The 23,835-nt window shown below is 45.2% G+C and overlaps 1 protein-coding gene across 1 annotated transcript; it reads right to left on the reverse strand.

Annotated features, from left to right (window-relative positions):
- Nucleotides 1-16,355: 16,355 nt before the first annotated feature.
- On the reverse strand, nucleotides 16,356-23,676 carry LOC130477379 (zinc finger protein 664-like). Its single transcript, XM_056849351.1, has 3 exons — nucleotides 23,604-23,676; nucleotides 17,402-18,379; nucleotides 16,356-16,645 (listed from the first exon to the last, which is right to left on the reverse strand). The coding sequence occupies exons 1-3, from the start codon at nucleotides 23,674-23,676 to the stop codon at nucleotides 16,356-16,358; spliced, it is 1,341 nt and encodes a 446-aa protein (XP_056705329.1).
- Between the last annotated feature and the right edge of the window lie 159 nt (nucleotides 23,677-23,835).

Genomic DNA, 23,835 nt, shown 5'->3' on the forward strand with positions numbered 1-23,835 from the left:
CGTGTGGATACCTTGATGGCTAGAAAGGTCTCCCTTCCAACCAAAGCTACTTCTATGCTCCAAGCATTTATCAGGTTTTTCCTCTGTATTAATTCTTTGGTGTGTATCAAACACCTGGAGTTCAGCAGCCTGAGAAGCAGAGTATTCATTCCCCCTCTTCCATTGTGTTCCAGTGTTTCTTTTCTGCTGTTTTTCGTCAAATAGGAGGTGTTGTGGTTCTCTTTTGGACTTGTTCTGGGGGCCATCAGCCTCTAGAATAAAGGGGGGAAAGCCTGGTAAGACCTTCAAGCAAAAGCAGAATCAAGTAAAAAAGGCCATTAACTGCTCTTCATAATGACAGAACCGGAATCCAGCATAGACAATGTAGCGCAATGGAACCTCCATGTTTAGAGGCAGTCTTTCTCTGAAGAGGGATGCTTTGGATTTGCTCCTCTACTTGTGAAACTTCCAGACACTCTAGCTGACCATTGTGTGAAACAGAAGGCTAGACTGGAAGGATTTCTGCAAATCTCTTTCTATATTCGAACACAGAACTGACTGCGTTCACTGGACAGCAAGTTTAGAGCAGAGCTTTACACCTGAACTACGGAGGCCCAATTTGAGCTCCAAACTTATAAAGCTCACCATACTCTCCACCTCTAGGTAAGTTTGGCCTCCCAAGCCCTGTGCTCTGTGGCCCTGCATGCAGAGTTGAGGCAGGTGGTGACTAAAGACTGTGCATTTCCAGTGATGGCCCCTCATCTGGGGAAATTAGCCCGGAGCTTACCGAGCCAGTTGAAAACATTTCTTTCCAACCCAGCTTTAACTTTGGGGTTTATATTTTTAACTGTTTTATGGTCTTCTTTTAACCTGAGGAGTGATCTCAAGAGATTTTTGAAGCAACTGACTCTTTTACACTTTTCTTGTGCCTCTGAATTTTTAAATAGATTGTTTAGGCAGTATTTAGGATTTTATAATATTATTCTGATTTTTGAGCCAACTTGAGCAGGCTGGTGAACAGGCAGCATATAAATAAATTAATGTGTATTGAAGCTGGGCACTCAATAAACATTTCCTGCCAATCTTAAGTACAAACCAACCAGCATTTTATTCCCTGTTTTAACTTCACTTTCATACTTGAGAAAGCTTTCCAGGTAATTCTTCAAGCTGTTGCCTCTTGAGAAATCCCTCCGTTCCCCAACTAGTGAAATTTAGCCCAAGAGAAGTCCTACCCGCTTCCACCACACAAGCAAGCAGATACCTGCTGATCTCTCTGTTTCTTGTGTGTCTTGGACAAGTGGATCTCCTGCTTCTTCCACTGGGGATATGGAATCAGGTTTGAGAAGCAGAAGTCCTTCTTTGGGGGAAAAAAACAGACCAGTAACTTCCAGATGTTCCAACTCTTAAGAAATAGAGTATTAAACCAGGGTCAAACCTCTACAGAGCTACATTATCTTAGCCCCCTCCCAAGGAAAGCAGGATCCAACATCTCAGTGTACTATGGGCTACTGTCTATTGGCTCCTCTCCCTGTGAAGAGACTCTACAGTCCTTCCGAGGATGGGAAAAGGTGGTGATGAAGCCCAAGAAGTCCTACTAACAATCCAGAAATATAAATCTGTCTTCTGTATTTAGGACATTTTTAAATACCACTCAACCTGAAAAGAGATCAGAAGGGCATACATTGTCTTCCTTTTCCCACCAGCCTAGAACGGGAAAACAGCACCTGCTCAGCTAAATTCAAGAGAAGCCTCAAAGACAGGAATTCAGCAAGTGAAGCTCATGACATAGAGCCAAACTTCACCAGCTAAATAACAATTTTTCTTGGTTTGTTCGGCCGGGCTCTGCCCCTTCATTTTACTGAATCTGTGAGCCATGCCTAAGCCTACATTGGTGTAAGTAGAATGAATATGGCAGAAAGACCTCAATTCATCCCTTCTCCCCCCTCCGTCCTACACTGATCCTCCTCATTTCCTGGAATGTCCTCAGGGCAAACAAATGTCTTTCTGAACTTCATAAATGCTGTAAACAAATATTGTTGTTATTTCAAATGCTCCTTTCCATTGCTGCTCTGAAAAGCCCAAGAGGAGGCCTCATTGACATCCCATAAACTGTTAGGAAGGCCAGTTGCCCTCCCATCCTCCTTTCAATGGCTTTTCACCTGCAGTAGATTTGGTTCTGCAGAACGATGAGCTTGCTCAATCCTCAATGGGCAGTCAGGGGGTGGGGCCTTCCTCTTCTGCCATATTCCTTTTCCTTTACAACCCAATATTTTAGCTTGCACACTAATACTAATTCAGTCCAGTAAGTATGCAGTACCCCGTCTCTTTGCCTGCCTTTGCACCTTCTACATTCTCCTACTGAGAATGTCAATTGGAAGAGTCCTTATTGGTGGTACCAGGGTCCTTATTGGTGGTTGCAGAAAGTGCTGTCAAGTCACAGCTGACTTATGGCAACCCTGTAGGATTTTTTAAGGCAAGAGACAGACAGAGGTTGTTTGCCATCGCTTGCCTCTGCATAGTGGCCCTGGACTTCCCTGGACTAATCTTGTTTCGCTTCCGAGAGCTGACAAGATCGGGCTAGCCATCCAGGTCAGAGCTGGGGCTCTTTTTAGAAGGAATGACTTGAGTCTTCCCCATCTGTGAATCAAAGGAAAGGGGAATCTTACCCACAGAGTCCACATTCTGAAAATTGTCCTCCATGACTTCCTTGTGAAGGTTTCTTTGATTCAAATCCAGCAGGGCCCACTCCTCCTCAGTGAAATACACAGACACTTCCTCTAAGGTCACCGGACCCTAGAAAGAGAAAGAAGAAAACCTCTGTCTTCACAGATATGTTAACAACGCTTCCTTTTCTTAGGGGCATTCCAAAAGGACTATAATGAGGTGTTTGATTTCAGAGTTGAAACCTCCATCGCACATTTTCATTTTCTAGCCAAAGGAAAGAGATAGAGGGAAATTCTCCCCGGCCTAGGGAGGTTGTGGGGAGACACCCAAGGGCATGATCCAGAGTTCCACACTTACCCAAACTGGCTGTACGGAAGCTGCTTTTTCTCTGCCCCAAAGAGATGGCAAAGAATGTATGGCATCACCTGGAAGGATAAAACGGTCAATCAAAGGTGTTCTATACTGTCAATACTTCATGCTGTATTTCCTTGGGAGGGGGATAAGATTCTCCCTTTCTTGGCTGATGATCACAACTGTCCCTGCATCCTTATTTCTGATACTTTTTTGCCTCCACACTTTTGCCAGATCTCATCTTGGTCCTGTTACCATTTCCAAAACTATTGTCTATTTGTTCGATAGGTCAGAATTCACAGAATTTAAAAGGAAGAACTTAGCAATGCAAGAAACAGGCAGTGGTAAAGAAGGACAGAAAAGGAGCTACCAAATCCCAGAATCTCCTTGCATGTGGCAAGACAATTAGCTCATACGGAAAAAGGCAGCTTTGCTTTTGGTGAAGAACCAGCAGTTACGCTCTTGACATGGTGGGAGATGCTACTAATGCAGCATCTTTATTCTATTTGCATGCCTTCTTTGGGATTTCCCTCCGCCAACAATCCAATTCAAATATTCTTATCCAATCTAATACTGTTATCCTATTCTGTAATACACTGGTTGCCTAACGTTCTCATCCAATCTGTTTATTGATTGTGTTTCTTTTTTATCACGTATATATTCTCACATGAGTCCTAGTTAGAAAGGCAGCATAGAAATAAAAAACTGTGTTAGTTTTATTCATAATTTTGTTTATTCTAGTTTATTATTATTATCCCAGTCTTTCCCCACCAAAAAAGGGCTGAAGGTGGCTTGCAACATGTGAACAAAAACATCAATATATAAACATACACACAAATTCCAATATAAAATGTAATAATATGAGCAAAAATATAACACAATATCAAATTCTCAAATTTATAAAACCTGTTTGATGATTGCACCTTATATAAAGAACATAAGAAAATCCGAAAACCCATGCTGGATCAGACCATCAAGTCCTGCAGTCTGTTTACACAGTGACCAACCAGGTGCCTCTAGGAAGCCCCCAAACAAGACAAATGCAGCAGCATTATCCCACCTGTGTTCCAAAGCACCTAATATAATAGGCATGATCCTCTGATGTTGGAGAGAATAGGTATGCATCATTAGTATCCATTTTTACTAGTAGCTATAAATACCCCTCTCCTCCATGAATATGTCCACTCCCCTCTTAAAGCCCTCCAAGTTGGCTGCCAATGCCACATCCTGGGACAGGGAGTTCTCAATTCAACTATGCGTTGTGTGAAGAAATACTTCCTTTTATATGTTTTGCATCTCTCACCCTCTAGCTTCAGCAGATGACCCCGCATTCTAGCACTGAGGGAGAAAAGCTTCTCCCTGTCCACTCTCTTCATACCATGCATAATTTTATAGACCTCTATCATGTCTCCCATATCATATACTGTCGCGGTTCGGGCCGTTAAGTGCCTACACTCTTAGAATGTACCATTTACTGAGAAATGGAGTTATCTATTCAGCGAGACACCACTAGACCGGAATCAACGGTTCCTAGAAACTTGTTATTGCTTCTAGGACATCTCTTGAACACGCCAATAAATTTATAATAATGGACAAGAGTAGAAGTATATATAAAAAACACATTTATTTACATTATACAATATATGCTTTTTGGTTGCAAAGCCTTAAAATATCATATAAGGATAGACATCATTAGTCTTAAACATGTTTATGTAGCAAGTAATCATTCACATTCTCTATGCCTCCATAAAGGAGTATCTTAGTCAGAATATACTCATAAAGTATCCTTAGTGCAATGCACCTTCATTCAGAATATAAGGTTACAAAAATCCTGTCAAAATATGGTTAATTCTTTGGAGAAAGATTTGGTTAGAAGCATCCTAACTTAAATCATTCAAAACATCATAACATTTCTGTACAGAAGACACACTATACCTTGCTGTGTCATCTGTGTCACCTGGAGTCCTTTAAAGACTTCTATTAATATCCTTAACTGATCATCATTAAGATCAGGCATTGTCTATGTACATGCTATGCATGCTCTTTCTAGTTTTAGACAGCAATGCTGAATATATAAATACTATGTGTTAGCTTAAAGCTGTTTACAGTCTCTTTGACTGTGCCAATCTGTGTATGTGCATTGTGCATATCTCACAGAGTACAGAAAGTCTCCTTTCCCTTCTCTGGTCTCTTGCTCTGAGGAGGTTCAGAAGTCCCTCTGTTAAGTAGAGGACGTTCTGACACAATCTCAGAGGTCTAGCTATTAGCCCTGTATTCAGGATGCTTCTTAGCATTGGTAAGCCAAATAGGCTTAGTTTGTAAGAATCCATAAATCTGATGGACTCTCAGTGTTCCAATACATGGAAAGATCACTGCACTTAGATTCCTATTCAAAGAATAGGAATTCTAAGAGTCTCTATCCTCTTCTAGGAATAGAGCAGTCTCACAAGAAGACTGTAAGTAAGATATGTTGAAATATCCAGATCTTGATATCTCAAGATATCTCTGATAACTACTGTCCACGCAAGAACAGAGTTTCAATGTTTTACATCTCAAGCCTTTTGAGATGGAGGTACTATGCCAGACAGCTGCAGTCTGCCAGCCATAGAACTCTAAAGTGCCAGCTGGACTGTGGCTGTTATTTATACTTTTTCTAGACCCATTAAGAGTGAAGAGTGTTCCTTTTCCCATCTTCTTTAGTCTTCAAAAAGGTACCTTTATTCCCCTTTCTTATCCGATACCAGGAGCTTAGTGGCTTCTGCTCCTGTCTTATGTCCTTATATGGATTTCCTTTTCTTTCAGTCCTCTGTGCCTAAAGTATAAATACTAATTTCTGAGTTACATGATCAAGTTACATATTTAATTTCTATACCATCCTCTTCGTTAGGACTATACGCATTAAATGAGACTACTTAGAAATCTGTAGCACAACGTTTAACTATATAACTAACAGAACACAATTATAGCTGACACTGTCACTTTGCAAAGTGTTTTGTTTACATTAGTTAGCAGGTTTGCATCTGGCAAGATTACAGTAGAACAAGGAAGCATATTACTCTTATCTTGAGAGAACTTATAATGCCTTTAGGCTATATTTTAAGCACAATTCCAACTATTAATGCACTCTTAGTACATTAAGATATCTTAAGACCTTGAAAAGGCCATTTAAGATTCTGACATCTGGCAGCTAAGTCAGAAAGATGACTTTTACGCTGCCCCTTCAAGGGCAAGCCAGAGTAACGTTAGTAGTTAGCTTTGATTAGAGCTAACCTTGAGCTAGCCTGTCAGCATGACACAGAGTTGCCTGTCAGCATGACACAGACTTTCATTATACATTACACAAACCTCTGTATGTGTATGATGTGTTTAAGCTCTATATGGAATTAATTCTGCACATGTTCACAAGATACCATGATCATGTCAGGGGCTGTCATAATTCCACCCCATAGAATTGATTAAATTACTTTATTTTTACACAACAAAAAGGAATCGAAATAAAGCACACAAACCAGATAACAAAAACTGGATAAGAATGATGTAATACAGCGACTGATGTGGAGGCCAGCGAAAGAACTTCAGAATGAGATCAGGAAGTGGTCCCAACGAATGGCCCATCTTAATATAGAACTGTCGCTGTCCTCAACCATAAGCCTGGCAGAGCATCTCTGTCTTGCAAGCCCCGCGAAACTGAGCCAGGTGTCTCAGGACTTGGATCTCCCTAGACAGAGAGTTTCACCAAGTACGGGCCACCACAGCCAGAAAATCTTTGGGCCAGGGACCATTACGAGATTATCTCCTGACATGCATTACATTGAGGCGATCCCATAAACATGGGGGCCCAAGGCCACTTAGGGCTATAAAAGTAAGCAACAGCACCTTGAATTTGATCTGGTATTCAATCTGGACCCAATGCAGCTGATGGGAGTACTGGCTGTATATGTGTTCACCACGGGATCCCAGTAAGGATGCGTATAGCTGCATTATATTGTTATTGATAATAATAATAGAATAACATAGTCATTCAGAATGAGACCAGGGATGTCATACTGCCAAATATGGGCATTTACAGAAGGATTCAAGATATTTTGACAGCATTTCACCTATTCTGGCATCTAACACCCATTTGGATACAACATGGTGGTTTTAAAACCACCTTCAGTCACCATCCACCACCAACCTCCTCAGGTTTATGAACTCTCCTTCTTTGATGACAACTGGGTATCAAAAAGCTACAAAAAGAGGTCCTGAAAGCGTATGACTTTGGGCCAATAGAAAAAGTTACAATGAACCATTTTTTCCCAATTTTTGACATTATTCATCTTCATTTGAGTTTGAAGAAGCTGGAGTGGAGCCTCTTTCTCACATAGGACTGGGTGGGGGGATCAGAGCAGCCCCCCTACGCTCAAGGAGGACATCCAGTGGGAACAACACCATTTCGAGCTTACCTGGAAAAGGTGCTCTGTGGTAATGCTCCTGCACCATCCTCTCCTGCACCTGAAACAGAAGTGGGGATCCATGAAAGTGGAGGCTGGTGAGAAGGAGGAAAACAGGCAAGGAAGGGTTTCCAAAAAGTTGGGGCAATCCCTGTCGATTTCAAGAGGATCTTTGATCTTATCCTATGCTCCAGCACACAACCTAGATGAAAACTTCTCACCTGCTGGTCCCGATTCTTGTCCTCTGCCTGGCTCAGGAGGAATCCTTCTGCCAGGGCCACCGCCTGGGAACTGGTCTCCGGCCCACATTCCCTGACCCAGCTCTCCATCTCCAGGGGCAGGACAGCCAGGAACTGCTCCAGAATCACCAGGTCCAGCATCTCCTTCTTGCTGTGTTTTTCTGGCTTCAGCCACTGGTGGCAAAGATGGTGGAGTTGGCTGCAGATCTCTCGGGGCCCCTTGGACTCCTGGTAGCAGAAGTGCCTGAATTGCTGGCGATGCACATCTGGAGAGAGGACATAATTGTCTCCCAGGCTCTTCTGCATGGCTCCTTCCCACATCTCCACCCTGCTAACAGCAACGGTGGCATCAAGGCCTTTGCTTGATTCAGGGACAGCTGAGTCCGACTCTCTCCTCATCCTCCCTTCCTGTCCAAACATCCTTCACCTGGACTAGCGGATCACCTTCCTCTGCTGCCAGATTTGTCTATAAAGACAAGTGCCGGATCTGCGACCTACTGCAAAGTCAAGAGTGATGTTTGCATTGAGATTTTATACACACAGAAACACACACACATGTGACATCTGCATATGAAGAAGTGAGCTGTGGTTCATGAAAGCTCATACTAGAACCAAGGGAGTTAGTTTTCGGAACTCCTGTTTTATTTTGCTACAATAGACAAACACAGAAATGAGTGAATAAAGAGCCGGAGGGAGCAAGTAGTGCAGTGGTTAGAATGTCAGGTTAGGTCTGGGAGATGCAGGTTTGAATCCCACCCCCCGCCATAAAAGCTGCCCAGGTGACCTTGGGCCAGTCACACACTCTCAGGCTGACACATCTTACAGGAGTCTTGTGAGGAGAAAGTGGAGAAGGGGAGAACATGGCAGGCCACTTTGGGCCCCCACTGGGGAGAAAAGTAGGCTGTAAATGAGATTTTAAAACATTAAATACAGACGAAGAGGAAGCACAAGAAAGCAGCAGCAGCCCACAGAGCCTGAATTAGTAATGACTCATCAGGTTCACATTTCTTCAGACCTTCCGCCTTCCAGAGATCAAACTGAAAGCTTTCTAAAAAGATTGACCACGGCTTAATAAAAGTATTGCTAAACTACAAAGGCCACCCAAAGCATGCAAGGCACACAAGTCACCCAGCAATGATTTGTTGGCAGGAGTAAAAAGACAGACTAGCATCTTCAGGAAGCTTTAGCGGAGTGGAGAGGGGAACCTGTCAAAAAAGCTCTTCAAGAACAGCAAGGGAAAAAACCTGCAGGCCTTTTGGGACCACGCCTGACCCACAACAACGCCAGGCTGATGGGAAGAATTACAACAAAATGCCATAAGAGAACTCAATGTTGCTAGTTTAGTGACAGCAGCCGAGCTAGAGCTGCCAACCTCCAGGTGGTACCTGGAGAGCTTCCACTAGTACAACTGATGTCCACATGTCTAGGATTAGTTACCATGGAGAAAACGGCTGCTTTGGAGGGTGGTGTCCTGCAGAGGTCCCTCCCCAAATCCCACCCTCCTCAGGTGTCACCCCCAAAATCTCCAGGTATTTCCCACCCTGCCCTGCCCTGGGTAGCCCAGGCTAGTCTGATCTTGTCAGATCTCAGAAGCTAAGCAGGGTCAGCCCTGGTTGGTATTTGGATGGGAGACCACCAAAGGAATACCAGGGTTGCTGTGCAGAGGAAGGCACTGGCAAACCATCTCTGTTAGTCTCTTGCCATGAAAACCCCCAAAGGGGTTGCCATAAGTCGGCTGCGACTTGACGGCACTTGACACCCACCCACACATTTCCCAGCCCACAGCTGGCGACCCTCAGCCGAAAGCCCAGGAGGTGCAGAGACCGGATCCCAGGGAGGGCTCAGCTCTGCCTCCAGGGAAGAGGAGCTGCCAGGGGGGAAATGGAAAATTCCTTTGTTAACCATGTCAAGGAACTATTGCTTCACTATGGAGTCCAGGGAGTGGGAAGGGTCTTTGCAACACATTCACACACACCCCTAAACGCACCCCCCCCCGGGGCTATTGCACTGTCAAAACCAGGGAGGGTTTTTGCAAAGGAAATAAGTCTTTAATCTCTTACCAGTTCTTTTGCAAAGTCCCTCCTGGCTTTCCTCTTCCGCCCCCCAACCGCGCTCCCCCCTCCCCCACTCATGCCCCCCCCCCACAATGGAACCGGAAGTGACTGCTCCAAGTCAGGCGTTGGTCTTTGTTGACGCCGCTCTAGGAGTGGAGGCGCCTCCCCCTTAACCCTTGGGTGGCTTCTGCGAGACGAAGGGTTTTTGCAAAGGAAATAGTCTCTTATTGCTTACCAGTTCTTTTGCAAAGTCCCTCCCGGCTTTCCTCTTCCGCCCCCCCACCGCACTCCCCACTCCCCCACTCATGCCCCCCCCAGTGGAACCGGAAGTGACTGCCCCAAGTCAGGCGGCCTTCTTGGTTGACGCCGCTCTAGGAGTGGAGGCGCCTTCCCCTTAACCCTTGGGTGGCTTCTGCGCCCAGGGCCCAAAGGGACCTTCTCGCCCAGCTCCGCCCTGCCGGAGGCGGCCTCTGTGGGCCCAGCCAGCCCCATCACTCCCTTGCAAGCGGTGGCCCAGGGAAGGCGGGGCTGGAGCCCCTTCCCCACCCCCATCCCCAGCTGCTGCCCATCCTGGCCTCCAAGGGGCGACCCTGGGAAGGGAGCAGCCCAGCCAGCGCCTGGGAAAGGCTCTATCTGTATAGACACGTGGCTCCAGCCAGTGAGCCCGGCCAGAGGCTGCATGAGCCCCATCCTCCAAGAGGGCCTTTCTTTCCCATCCGAGACGAAGGAGTGGCGCCACATTCAGTGATCCCACATTGGCTCCCTCCCTCCCTCCCTCCCTGAACCTCAGAGGAGAGTTTGGTCTGAGTGGTGGGGTGGGGTGGGGTGAGGTGAGGGGTGCGACCTCCCCTGATGTGCCTGGGGGGAGTCGAGCTTCCCCGTCTGTGGCTGCTGTTGTTCCCTGCTGCCCTCAGCTGTTTCCCAGCCCTGTTGTTCCCTGGGCACCACTGAAAGGCGGATGAAGCCACCCTCAGGGAGCGAAGCAGCTTCAGACTACGGCCGGGAGCCCTCCCAAGAACGCTTTGCAAGCGGACTAGGGCTGAACTGACCTGGGGGCTGGACTAGATGACCTTCACGGCTCCTTCCAACTCCCCAGATAGCACGGGAGCGACTCAGGGTTCCTGGTCTGTGGGTCCAGGTCTTCCTTACGAAGAAGAAGAAGAAGAAGAAGAGTTGTTTTTTATACGCCGACTTCCTCTGCCACTTAAGGGAGAATCCAGCTGGCTTACAATCACCTTCCCTTCCCCACAACAGACACCCTGTGAGGTAGGTGAGGCTGAGAGAGTGTGACTAGCCCCAGGTCACCCAGCTGGCTTTGTGTGGAGGAGCGGGGAAACAAATCCAGTTCACCAGATTAGCCTCCGCGGCTCATGTGGAGGAGTGGGGAATGAAACCCGGTTCTCCAGATCAGACTCCACCGCTCCAAACCACCGCTCTTAACAACTACACCACGCTGGCCCTTACCCACAGGTTCTTTTGGGCATATTGTTTTAGGGGTACAACTGGAGCGCTAATGTGGCAACCCCGGGGAAGCTAAGCACGTCTACGTCTGGTCAGTCTGGTTGGGAGCCCTCCTGAGCATGCTCTGTAGCTGACTACTCCTGCACTGACCTGAGGGTTGGACTAGGTGACCTTCAAGGTTCCCGCAACTGTTTCTAACCCTGCCATTGACTGAAGAATTTCCTGCTTAGGAGCCTGACCAGCAATACATGTGGGGTAATCAAACTTATTGGTTCTTGTAGGTTATCCGGGCTGCATAACTGTGGTCTTGGTATTTTCTTTCCTGACGTTTCGCCAGCAGCTGTGGCAGGCATCTTCAGAGGAGTAACACTGAAGGACAGCGTCTCTCAGTGTCAAGTGTGTAGGAAGAGTCATATATAGTCAGAAAGGGGTTGGGTTTGAGCTGAATCATTGTCCTGCAAAAAGTAACAAAGGTAATGTGCTAACCATTGTCCTGTAAGTATCAAGCTAATGTGCTAATGAGGGTGTGGTATGTTGATATGGAACCATTGTATCGTGAAGTGATCTGTTAATGTGTGAAATCCAAAGCTAATCTGCATGGCTATTGTTGAGTGTAGTCTTTGTTAGTCTGGAGGTTTTCAAGACAGGAAGCCAAGCCTTATTCATTCTTAAACTCTCTTCTTTTCTGTTAAAGTTGTGCTGATGTTTATGAATTTCAATGGCTTCTCTGTGCAATCTGAGAAAATAATTGGTAGAATTGTCCAGTCTTTCAGTGTCTTGGAATAAGACCCTGTGTCCTGTTTGTATCAGTCCATGTTCAGCCACTGCTGATTTCTCAGGTTGGCCCAGATACTGCAGACTGAAAGCCTTCGACAATAATCAAACTTAGTTCAGCTGAAATGAAAGCAGGGTTGTTGCTGAGTCTGTGAGAGGTATGTTTATAGGGTGACGTACTTCTGTGTCAGAACAACTTCCCTTGAGTGGTAGGGAAGCTCGAATACTGGCCAGTTCAGCTCCCCTTCTCTTCACTGAGAACAGGGAGTCAATTGGCTGTCAACCAAGTGACTGCAGACAGTTTGACCCAGTTGGTCAGGGGTCTTTTCTAGGACAATTTGGTGCAACTGGCTGTGGACTGGGATTAGAATAATAGAATCATAGAGCTGGAAGGGACCACCAGGGTCATCTAGTCCAACCCCCTGCACAAGGCAGGAATATCATAACTAAATCCCACACACACACCCAGTGACCCCTACTCCATGGAAGATGGCCAAGATGCCCTCCCTCTCATGAACTGCCTAAGGTCATAGAATCAGCATTGCTGACAGATGGCCATCTAGCCTCTGCTTAAAAACCTCCAGGGAAGGAGCACTTACCACCTCCTGAGGAAGCCTGTTCCACTGAGGAACCGCTCTAACCGTTAGAAAATTCTTCCTAATGTCTAGATGGAAACTCTTTTAATTTCAACCCATTGGTTCTGGTCCGACCTTCTGAGGCAAAAGAAAACTACTCGGCACCATCCTTTATATGACAGCCCTTCAAGTACTTGAAGATGGTTAGCATATCCCCTCTCAGTCTTCTCCTCTTCAGGCTAAACATGCCCAGCTCCTTCAACCTTTCCTCATAGGACTTGGTCTCCAGACCTCTCACCATCTTCGTTGCCCTCCTCTGGATGCGCTCCAGCTTTAAACTGTGGTGCCCAAAAATGAACACAATACTCTAGGTGAGGTCTAATCAGAACAGAGTAAAGCAACACCATCACTTCGCATGATACGGACACTATACTTCTGTTGATACAGCCCAAGATCGCATTTGCCTTTTTAGCTACCACATCACACTGCTGACTCATGTTCACTGTTTGGTCTACTAAAACCCCAAGATTCTTGTCACACACACTACTGCTAAGACAAGTCTCCCCCATCCTATAATTATGCATTTGATTTTTTTCTACCTAAATGCAGAACTTTACATTTATCTATGTTGAAATGCATTTTATTGGTTTTAGCCCAGTTCTCCAGCCTGTCAAGATCATCCTGTATCCTGGCTCTGTCTTCTATCATATTTGCTACCCCTCCCAATTTAATATTGTCTGCAAATTCATTTATAAAGATATTGAACAACACAGGGCCCAGGACAGATCCCTGAGACACTCTAGTCACTCCTCTTCAAGTGGTTAAGGAACCATTAACAAGAACTCTTTGGGTGAGATCTGTCAACCAATTACAGATCCACCTAACAGTACCAGGATCTAAATCACATTTTCCCAATTTCTCAACAAGAATATTGCCATAACGCATCTGGTGGGTGTCTAGCAGAGAGCCGGTTAGGAGTCCTCCATTCCTGCTCTCCCACACACCTGGGTTCGTGGCATCTCCTTGGCATACAGGAGGTGTCAAAGACTTTCAAGGTGTTCATGAGGGGTGACCAGCTGATCAGAAACAAAACCACAAAGTGCTGAGGTGTGAATCCTCACAACCCAAAGGTAACGCTACCACCAGTCCCTTTACTAACCCACCAGAATGAGATCAAGGCAGGACACTAGCAAGTTGAGCTCCAAAAATATTACTCTGGAAAGTGTCGCCAAAAGAAGTTTGGATTCAGACTGAAGCCCCCAAACCCAAGAACACCACAAAATACAGTGAATAGCATTTATTGAAGGGATGTGCAGAAATAGACAATATAAGAGCAAGGATAAACTAATAAAAAGCTAAATCACTAACCTCAGCACATATACAAGCATTGGTTTTCAAAATCCAGATGTTAAGCTGACATGACTGAGTCCCCTCGAAGATGGCATCGAGATAAGATGTGCCGGCTACAACTGTCCGCAAGTTAAATTTATTTTAATCCTTTAAATGGGTTTCAGTCCATAATTTGAAGCTTTCTCTTAATTGGAGGCTTGAGATTAATTCTAACTCAATATAGACTTTGGCTTCTTGAGCTTCCCTTGCGGCAGTTAATCAGAAATGCTCTCTTTACAATGCTGATTCACGAAGATTGAGTCCCCTCAGAGATTCAAAGTCCAAAACAGGTATTCTGGTCAACCTGGCCCCCAACAATCAAGAGGTGTCCCAAAGAGAGATGTAATCTACACAAGGCTAAGAGGAGAATGAAGGATTTTTTAAAATGCCCAAGGAGATGCATCGGCAGGATTCTAGTTGACCAATCAAATCTTACCCAGGAGACTTTATGGTGACCCCATCATATGATGCACAGCGGGTGATCTACCACTGAGCCATGGCCCCTCTGCTAAGGGGGGGGGGGGGAATACTGTCCTGCTTTTACTTGGAATAAAGAGGCTGTGGGTGATTATCGAAAACCTGCAAACTCCATTTGACTGGAAGGAGAAAGAAAAATGTGTGTCCACTCTGGGAAGGGGAAAATCTCTCTCAAACCACTTCCCATCCCCTTTTAAGGAGTTAGTCTCTCTCCAGCTTTAGGTCTTTGCAGTCAAAGCCCTCTGCAGATTGAAGACTCCAGACTAAAGGGCCACCCTCTCCCTCTTTCTCTCCTGGCCTCTTGGTGCCTTTAAGAAAAGAGGCTTCTCTTGACCCTGGCTTTTCAGTAAGGGGCTACATTTACAGTCTCCTCTTGGCCTCAGGACTGTTTCTAGATATGCTTTAGGCTGCTCAATGCTTGCTTTATCTCCTGGCTTGTTGACAATTACTAGTGGTAAGCTACCTTGAGCAGGTCTCTGGAGAGGTGGCGTATGAATTCTTTAAGGGAAACAGTAGAAGAAGAGTTGGTTTTTATATCCCACTTTTCTCTATCTTAAGAAGTCTCAAAGTGGCTTACAATCACCTTCCCTACCTCTCCGCACAACAGGCACCTTGTGAGGTAGGTGCGGCTGAGAGAGTTCAGAGAGAACTGTGAATAGCCCGAGGTCACCCAGCATGCTTCATGTGGGGAAACATATCTGGTTCTCCACCGCTCTTAACCACTACACCACACTGGCTTCCCTAACACTTCCAAACAAAAAGGACCTAAAGCACTTCCTAACAAATGGAGAAATTGGAATCTGACTACAGCTGTCTGCCAGAGAACACCAAATTGAAAGAAAAATTAGAGGAGTGAAGATCATAGAAAGATCATACAGAGGTATTGGAGGGTGGAGGGAGACTGAAATTAGAGGAAAAGGGTGCACAAAAATGAAATAATGGCCAAGGTGATCTTTGCAGTACATCGTTGTGGTGGTAATGGAAAGCAATTTTACAGGCACTAGATTTTATTTGAAAGCATGAAAGTTCATACAGTGTGTTCAGTAGGATTGAAAGACATGTTGGATCCTGTGGTGTTTCCTGATAACCCAATATAACAAAGAGAGAAAACCTGAGTGGTTGCACTCAAAACCTTACTCAATTATCAGCTCAGTGACATAAAGCTCCCTGGCCTACAGTGTATATTTTCCCATGTTTTCTCTCCTCCCACAGTATCCATTTTAAAAAGTTTCTTTTAAAGAAAATGACACTAACAATTATTCTTACTTCCAGCCTACCAAGCGACAGCTGAATTTAGCACCAAAATTCTAGATAGTGATGCCTGGCAAGGTTGGGCTGGAGGCTGAAGATCTTGTAAAACTGGCAAAATTCATATGGTTCCTTATGATTCATATGGTTCCTTCCACATTCCAAGCGATGATGTGGCTCCTCCTCTAGTGTGGATTAATTCGTGAACAATTATCCTGTCACTCCGAGGTAACGTTTCCACAATGCAAGCACTGATATAGTTTCTGAAGTGTGAATTCATTAATGGGTGTTAATTCTGAGCAAAGAACTGTCCTCACTGCAAGCATTTATTGTCGCGCACAGCGTGTCCGGACTTCAGGAGTTTACCTGGTAGCAACTTTACACCACGCAGTTCTGCTATGTACAGTTTATTTACAATATATACACAGGGTCCTTCAGCAGTTAACATTCACTGCTCTGACCATCAAAGTGCTTCGCCAGCATGAATATTCCTAGCAAGACAAACTTACATTCAATACACAGACTTATATACACATTCATGACCAATCACATTTCACCTGAGATGAGTCATTCTAGAAATCCCCGTTGCTCGCTGTACAAACTGGCTCAGACCAGCATAATCACATGACTTAGCTGTCACTCTGATCAGTATGATCTGTTTAGCAAACTGCTGACTAGCCAAAACTTAGACATATGTTGACATTTATAACGTTACTCCCCAGTGTGGATACGTTGATGTCTAGTAAGCTTTGAACTCCCAGCAAAGCTCTTTCCACACTGCAAGCATTTATAAGGTTTCTCACCAGTGTGGATACGCTGATGGGAAGTAAGCTCTGACCTTGAAGCAAAGCTCTTTCCACACTGCAAACACTTATAAGGTTTCTCCCCAGTGTGGATACGCTGATGGATAGTAAGGTGTGCATTCTGAGCAAAGTTCTTTCCACATTGCAAGCATTTGTAAGGTTTCTCACCAGTGTGGCTACGTTGATGGACAATAAGATGTGCATTCTGAGAAAAGCCCTTTCCACATTGCAAGCATTTAAAAGGTTTCTCCCCAGTGTGGGTACGTTGATGGACAGTAAGCTTTGAACTCTGAGCAAAGCCCTTTCCACACTGCAAGCATTTATAAGGTTTCTCCCCTGTGTGGATACGCTGATGTTTAGTAAGCTCTGAACCCTGAACAAATCTCTTTTTACACTTCATGCATTTATAACGTTTCTCCCCCGTGTGCATACGCTGATGGACAGTAAGCTCTGAACACCAAGCAAAGCTCTTTCCACACTGCAAGCATTTATAAGGTTTCCCACCAGTGTGGATATGCTGATGTTCAGTAAGCTGTGAACTCCGAGCAAAGCCCTTTCCACACTGCAAGCATTTATAAGGTTTCTCACCAGTGTGGATATGCTGATGTCTAGTAAGCTCTGAACTCCGAGCAAAGCCCTTTCCACACTGCAAGCATTTATAAGGTTTCTCACCAGTGTGGATACGCTGATGTCTGGTAAGCTCTGAACACCAAAAAAAGCTCTTTCCACACTCCAAGCATTTATAAGGTTTCTCCCCACTGTGGATACGCTGATGTTTAGTAAGCTCTGAACGCCAAACAAGGCTCTTTCCACACTCCAAGCATTTATAAGGTTTCTCACCAGTGTGGATACGCTGATGTCTAGTAAGCTCTGAACACCAAACAAAGCTCTTTCCACACTGCACGCATTTATAAGGTTTCTCCCCACTGTGGATACGCTGATGGATAGTAAGATGTGAACTCCCACGAAAACTCTTTCCACACTGCAAGCATTTATACGGTTTCTCCCCCGTGTGGATATACTGATGGACAGTAAGCTGTGAACTCCCAGCAAAGCTCTTTCCACAGTGCGAGCATTTATAAGGTTCCTCCCCAGTGTGGATACGCTGATGGACAATAAGTTGTGAACTCCTAGCAAAGCTCTTTGCACAGTGCGAGCATTTATAAGGTTTCTCCCCAGTGTGGATACGCTCATGGACAGTAAGCTGTGAACTCCGAACAAAGCTCTTTCCACACTGCACGCATTTATAAGGTTTCTCCCCAGTGTGGATATACTGATGTCTACTAAGCTCTGCTCTCTCAACAAAGCCCTTTTCACACCACAAGCATTTATAAGGTTTCTCCCCAGTGTGGATATGCTGATGTCTAATAAGGTGTGAACTCTTAGCAAAGCTCTTTCCACACTGCAAGCATTTATAAGGTTTCTCCCCAGTGTGGATATGCTGATGTCTAATAAGGTGTGAACTCTTAGCAAAGCTCTTTCCACACTGCAAGCATTTATAAGGTTTCTCGCCCGTGTGGACACGCTGATGGATAGTAAGCTCTGAACTTGAAGCAAAGCTCTTTCCACACTGCAAGCATTTAAAAGGTTTCTCCCCAGTGTGGATACGTTGGTGGACAGTAAGATATGAACTCTGCGCAAAGCTCTTTCCACAATGCAAGCATGTATTCGGTTTCCCCCCAGTGTGGATACCTTGATGGCCAGTACCATCTCCCTTCCAAGCAAAGCTCCTTCTATGATCCAAGCATTTATCAGGTTTCTCTCTTGTGTGGAGTCTCCGCTGTGTATCAAACACCTGGGATTCAGCAGCCTGAGAAGCAGAGCATTCATTTTCCCTCTTCCTTTTTGTTCCAGAATTTCTTTTCTGCTGTTTCCCGTCAAGCAGAAGGTGTTGTGGTTCACCCTTGGGCTTTTTCTGGGGACCATCAGCCACTGCAATAAACAGAAATGCCTGGTAAGACCTTCAAGCAAAAGCAAAATCAAGTAAAGAAGACCATTAACTGCTCTTCATAACAAATGAACCGGAATCACTTAAAGGATAGTGAAATTCTGCCCTGTATGAATCAGCTGTTGATGCTTCCTTGGAGGGTAGTTTCAGCAGACACAAGGTAGCCCAGTTGAACCTCCATGTTTAGAAGCAGTGTCTCTCTGAAGAGGGAGGCTTTGGAGCTGATCCTCTTATCTGTGAAACTTCCAGGGACTCTAGTTGACCACTGTGTAAAACAGGAGGCTGGAGAAGAGGGACCTTTGGCAAATCTCTTTCTATATTCGAACACAGAACTGACTGCGTTCACTGGACAGGGAGTTTGGAGCAGAACTTTACACCTGAACTATGGAGACCCAATTTCAGCTCCAAACTCATAAAGCTCACCGTAGTCAAATTCATAAAGCTCACCGTAGTCTCCAGCTCCCAAAATGTTCGGCCTCCTAAGCCTTGTATTCTGTGGCTCTGACTGCAGAGCTGAGGCAGGTGGTGACTGGAGATGGGGCATTTCCAGTGTTGGCCCCTCATCTGGGGTATGTCCCCCCCTTGAAACTTATCTGGAGCTGACCTAGCCAGGTGAAAACTTTTTCCAACCAGGCTTTAACTTGGGGGTTTATCATTTTAGCTGTTTTAGGATCTTCTTTAAATTTGAGGAGCGTTCTCAGGAAATTTTTGAGGCAAGTTGGTAGCTTTTTTACACTCCTATGACCTTGGATTTGTAAACTGATTGTTTAGTCAGTATTTACGATTTTATGCTATTGTTCTGAGTTTTGTACCAACTTGAGCAAGTCAGTGAACAGGCATCATAGAAATGAATTAATGTGTATTCAAGCTGAGCTCCCAATAAACATTTCCCGTCAATCTTAGGTACAAACCAGCCAGCATTTTGTTCCTGTTTTAACTTGGCTTTCCTTTTTGAGAAAGCTTTCCTGGCCATTCTCAGACTGTTGCCTCTTGAGACATCCCTCCATTCCCTAACTGGTGAAATTTAGCCCAAGAGAAGTCCTACCCGCTTCCAACATACAAGTAGGAAGATACCTGTTGAACTCTCTGTTTCCTCTGAGTCTTGGACAAGTGAATCTCCTGCTTCTTCCACTTGGGACATGGAATCAGGTTGGAGAAGCTTCAATTCTGCCAGAAACCTGGCACCTCTAGAAGCTTCAAAGAACCCTGATGTTTTGCATTTTAAAGATTACGTGTAATCAATTCTAGTGTGTGTCCCCTATAAAGGTAGCCTGTATTTTCCCCATCTTTATTCTGACCTTAAGTTTGTATAGATCTACTGAACCCGTTACTTTCTTAATAAAACTTTAAACTCTCTGCAACGTCTGGAGCGAAGTTTATTACTGAGATGCAACGAGGTACTGAAGTCTGACAGTACCCAACTGGAATGACCCTCCTTAGCTGTTGAGATCGGGCTAGCCTGGGCCATTCAGGTTAGAGCTGGGATCCTTCTTAGAAGTTATAGTTTCCACCTTCAGCATGTCTGAATCCAGGGAAATGAGAGCCTTACCCAGAGAGGCCACATTCTGATAATTGTCCTCCATGACTTCCTTGTGAAGCCTTCTTTGGTCTGGATCCAGCAGGGCCCACTCCTCCTCAGTGAAATGAACAGACACTTCATCAAATGTCCTCAGACCCTGGAAAGAGAAAGAAGAAACTCCTCTGCCATCACAGATAATGTAAAAACCCTTCCCTTCCTTAGGGGCATTCCAAAAGGACTATACTTAGATTTTTGATTTTAGGGTTTAAACCTTCATCAGATGTTTTCATTTTCTACCCAGTGAACAGCACAGAGAGCAGCCAAGCAAAACGATAGAGAGAAATTCTCTCCGGCCTAAGAAGGGTGTGTGGAGACACCCGAGGGCATGATCCAGAGGTCCACACTTACCTGATCTGACAGCACGGAAGCCGTTTTTTCTCCATCACAAAGAGATGGCAAAGAAGATATCATTGGCTTTATGCCATCACCTGAAAGATAAAAAAGTCAATGGAAGGCGATCCCCATTAAAAACGTTTAATTTTTAATTAATTATTTAATATCTCAGATTCCAACTTGTAAAAATGGACTAAAATACATTTATTTTGTTTTTTACAACAAAACGGGTCGAAATAAACCACACAAACTGAATAACAAAGTCTGGATAAGAATGATGTCATATAGTGACTGATGAGGAGGCCAGCAGTAGAAAGCCAGGGTGGGTTCAGGAAGTGGCCCCAATGAATGGCCCGCCTTGGTATAGAACCGTCGCTGTGCTTAACTGCAAGCCTGGTGAAACCTGGTGTCTTGCAAACCCTGAGAAACTGAGTTAGGTCTCTCAGATTTCGGATCTCCCTAGACAGAGAGTTCCACCACGTAGGGGCCTGGCTGAGCACAGCTGGAAGATCTTTGGGCCAGGGACCACTAGCAGATTATCTCCTGACGAGTGTAATGCTCTCCGAGGCATATACTGTGAAAGGTGGTCCCATATATACGAGGGTTCCGGGCCGCTGAGGGTTTTGAAAGTAAGCACCAGCACCATGAACTTGGTCCAGTATTTAATCTGGAGCCAATGCAGCTGACAGAGCACCGGTCATGTATGTGTGCTCTCATCAGGGTCCCTGTAACGACCCGAATAGCCGCATTGTATTGTTAGAAGAAGAGTTGGTTTCTATATGCCGATTTTCTCTACCTTTTTAAAGGAGAATCATACCAGTTTACAATCTCCTTCGTGTGGACACTGTCAAAAGCCTTTTGGAAATCCAAATACACAATGTCCCCCACCAAAGACTGCTAAGCAAACTTCATAGTCATGGGATAAGAGGACAAGTCCTCTTATGGATTGAGAGCTGGATGGAATAATAGGAAGCAGAGAGTGGGAATCAATGGTCAGTTCTCCCAATGGAGGGATGTGAGCCATCTGTGTTGGGACCAGTGCTTTTCAACCTGTTCATCAATGACCTGGAATTGGGGGTGAATGGCGAGGTGGCCAAGTTCGCAGAGGACCCCAAATTATTTAGGGTGGTTAAAACAAAATCAGATTGTAAAGACCTCTACAAAACTGGATCTCTACAAACTGGAAGAATGGGCATTAAAATAGCAAAGGAGAGCAAGTGTGAGCAAGTGTGAAGTGTAAAATGGCAAATGTGAGCAAGTGTGAAGTGATGCATATTGGGGCAAAAAAACCCCAACTTCACATATACACGGATGAGATCTGTGCTGGCAGCAACAGACCAAGAAAGGGATCTTGGGGTGGTAGTGGATTGCTCGATGAAGATGTCAACCCAGTGTGCAACTGCTGTTAAAAAAGGCAAATTCCATGCTGGCCCTAATTAGACGAGGAATATAGAATAAAACAGCTGGTATCACACTACCCTTGTACAAATCTATGGTGAGACCACACTTGGAATACTGTGTACAGTTCTGGTCGCCACACCTCAAAAAGGATATTGCAGAGCTTGAGAAGGTGCAGAAAAGAGTAACCAAAATGGTCAGGGGACTGGAGAAACTGCCCTATGAGGAGCGGTTAAAACGCTTAGGGCTGTTTAGCTTGGAAAGAAGGCACTTAAGGGGACACATGACAGAGGTCTATGAAATTATGCATGATATGGAGAGAGTGGACAGGGAGACGCTTTTCTCCCTTTCTCATGATACTAGAATGCGGGGTCATCAGCTGAATCTGGAGGGTGAGAGATTCAAGACTGCTAAAAGGAAGTATTTCTTCGCACAATGCATAGTTAAACTGTGGAACTCCTGCCCCAGGATGTGGTGATGGCTGCCCACTTGGAAGGCTTTAAAAGGAGAGTGGACATGTTCCTGGAGGAGAGGGGTATTCATGGCTACTAGTAAAAATGGATACTAGTCATGAGGCATACCTATTCTCTCTAGGATCAGAGGAGCATGCCTAATATAGTAGGAGCTGTGGAACACAGGCAGGATGGTGCTGCTGCGTCGTCTTGTTTGTGGGCTTCCTAGAGGCACCAGGTTGGCTGCTGTTTAAACAGACTGCTGGACTTGATGGGCCTTGGTCTGATCCAGCATGGCTTTTCTTATGTTCCCTTCCTCTCCCCACAACAGACACCTTGTGAGGTAGGTGAGGCTGAGAGAGCGCTAAGAGAACTGTGACTATCCCAAGGCCACTGAGCCGGCTTCATGTGTAGCAGTGGGGAAACCAACCCGATTAACCAGATTAGAGACCACCACTCATGTGGAGGAGTAGGGAATCAAACCCAGATCTCCAGATTAGAGTCCACTGCTCTTTACCACTACATCACGTTGGCTCTCAATTGATAATTATTGATAATAATAACAACAGAATATCATATTTATTAAGAATGAGGAGACCAGGGATGTCAAACTGCCAAACATGGGTATTTTCAACAATGAGCCAAGATAATTTCTTGATAGAACTTCACCTACTCCAGCATTTAAAACCCACTTAGATCCAACATAGTTTTAATACCACCGACTACCCCCTTCCACCACCATCCTTTTCAGGTTTGTCAGCTCTGGACACTCCTTGCCCTGTCAATAAGTGGGTAGCAAAAAGCTCTTGACTTGAAAGTATTGGAAGTTACTACGGCATAAGAGCGCCTGAAAGCCTATGACTTCGTAGCTCTTTCTATTGGCCCAATGCACTATTTTCCCAATTTTTGACATTATTCAGCATCATTTGAGTTTAGAGGCATTTCTGTCTTCTACTCCCTTACTGTGTTTGTCCAATTCTCCTGCAGTGATTTTAAATCAATTCTTGGTTTCTACTTTCCCAAACAAAATTTCTAAACTGAGAGGATGGAGTGGAGCATCTTTCCCACCCAGGACTGGGGGGTGGGCATCAGAGCAGCCCCCCTATGGTCAAGGAGGCCATCCAGTGGGAATGAGATCAATTTTCACCTTACCTGGCAAAGCTGCTCTGTGGTAACATTCCTCTGCCATCCTCTCCTGCCCCTGAAACAGAAGTGGGGATCGGTGAAACGGGAGGATGGTGCGAAAAGAGAAAAACATGCAAAGGGTTGTGTAAAGAGCTGTGGCAATCCTTGTTGATTTCGAGGGGATCTTTGATCTAATCCTATGCTCCCGCACACTACCTAGATGAAAACTTCTCACCTGCTGGTCCCAATTCTTGTCCTCTGCCTGGCTTAGGAGGAAGCCTTCTGCTAGGGCCACCGCCTGGGAACTGGTCTCTGGCCCACATTCCTTGACCCAGCTCTCCATGGGTGGGGGCAGGATGGACAGGAACTGGTCCAGGATCACCAGGTCCAGCATCTCCTTCTTGGTGTTCCTCTCTGGCTTCAGCCACTGGTGACAAAGATGATGGAGTCGGCTGCAGATCTCTCGGGGCCCCTCAGCATCCTGATAGCAGAAGTGCCTGAACTGCTGGCGACACACATCTCGAGGGAGGAGGCTGTTGTCTCCCAGGCTCTT

Source organism: Euleptes europaea, chromosome 1 (assembly GCF_029931775.1).
Source record: "Euleptes europaea isolate rEulEur1 chromosome 1, rEulEur1.hap1, whole genome shotgun sequence".
NCBI classification, from domain to species: domain Eukaryota; kingdom Metazoa; phylum Chordata; class Lepidosauria; order Squamata; family Sphaerodactylidae; genus Euleptes; species Euleptes europaea.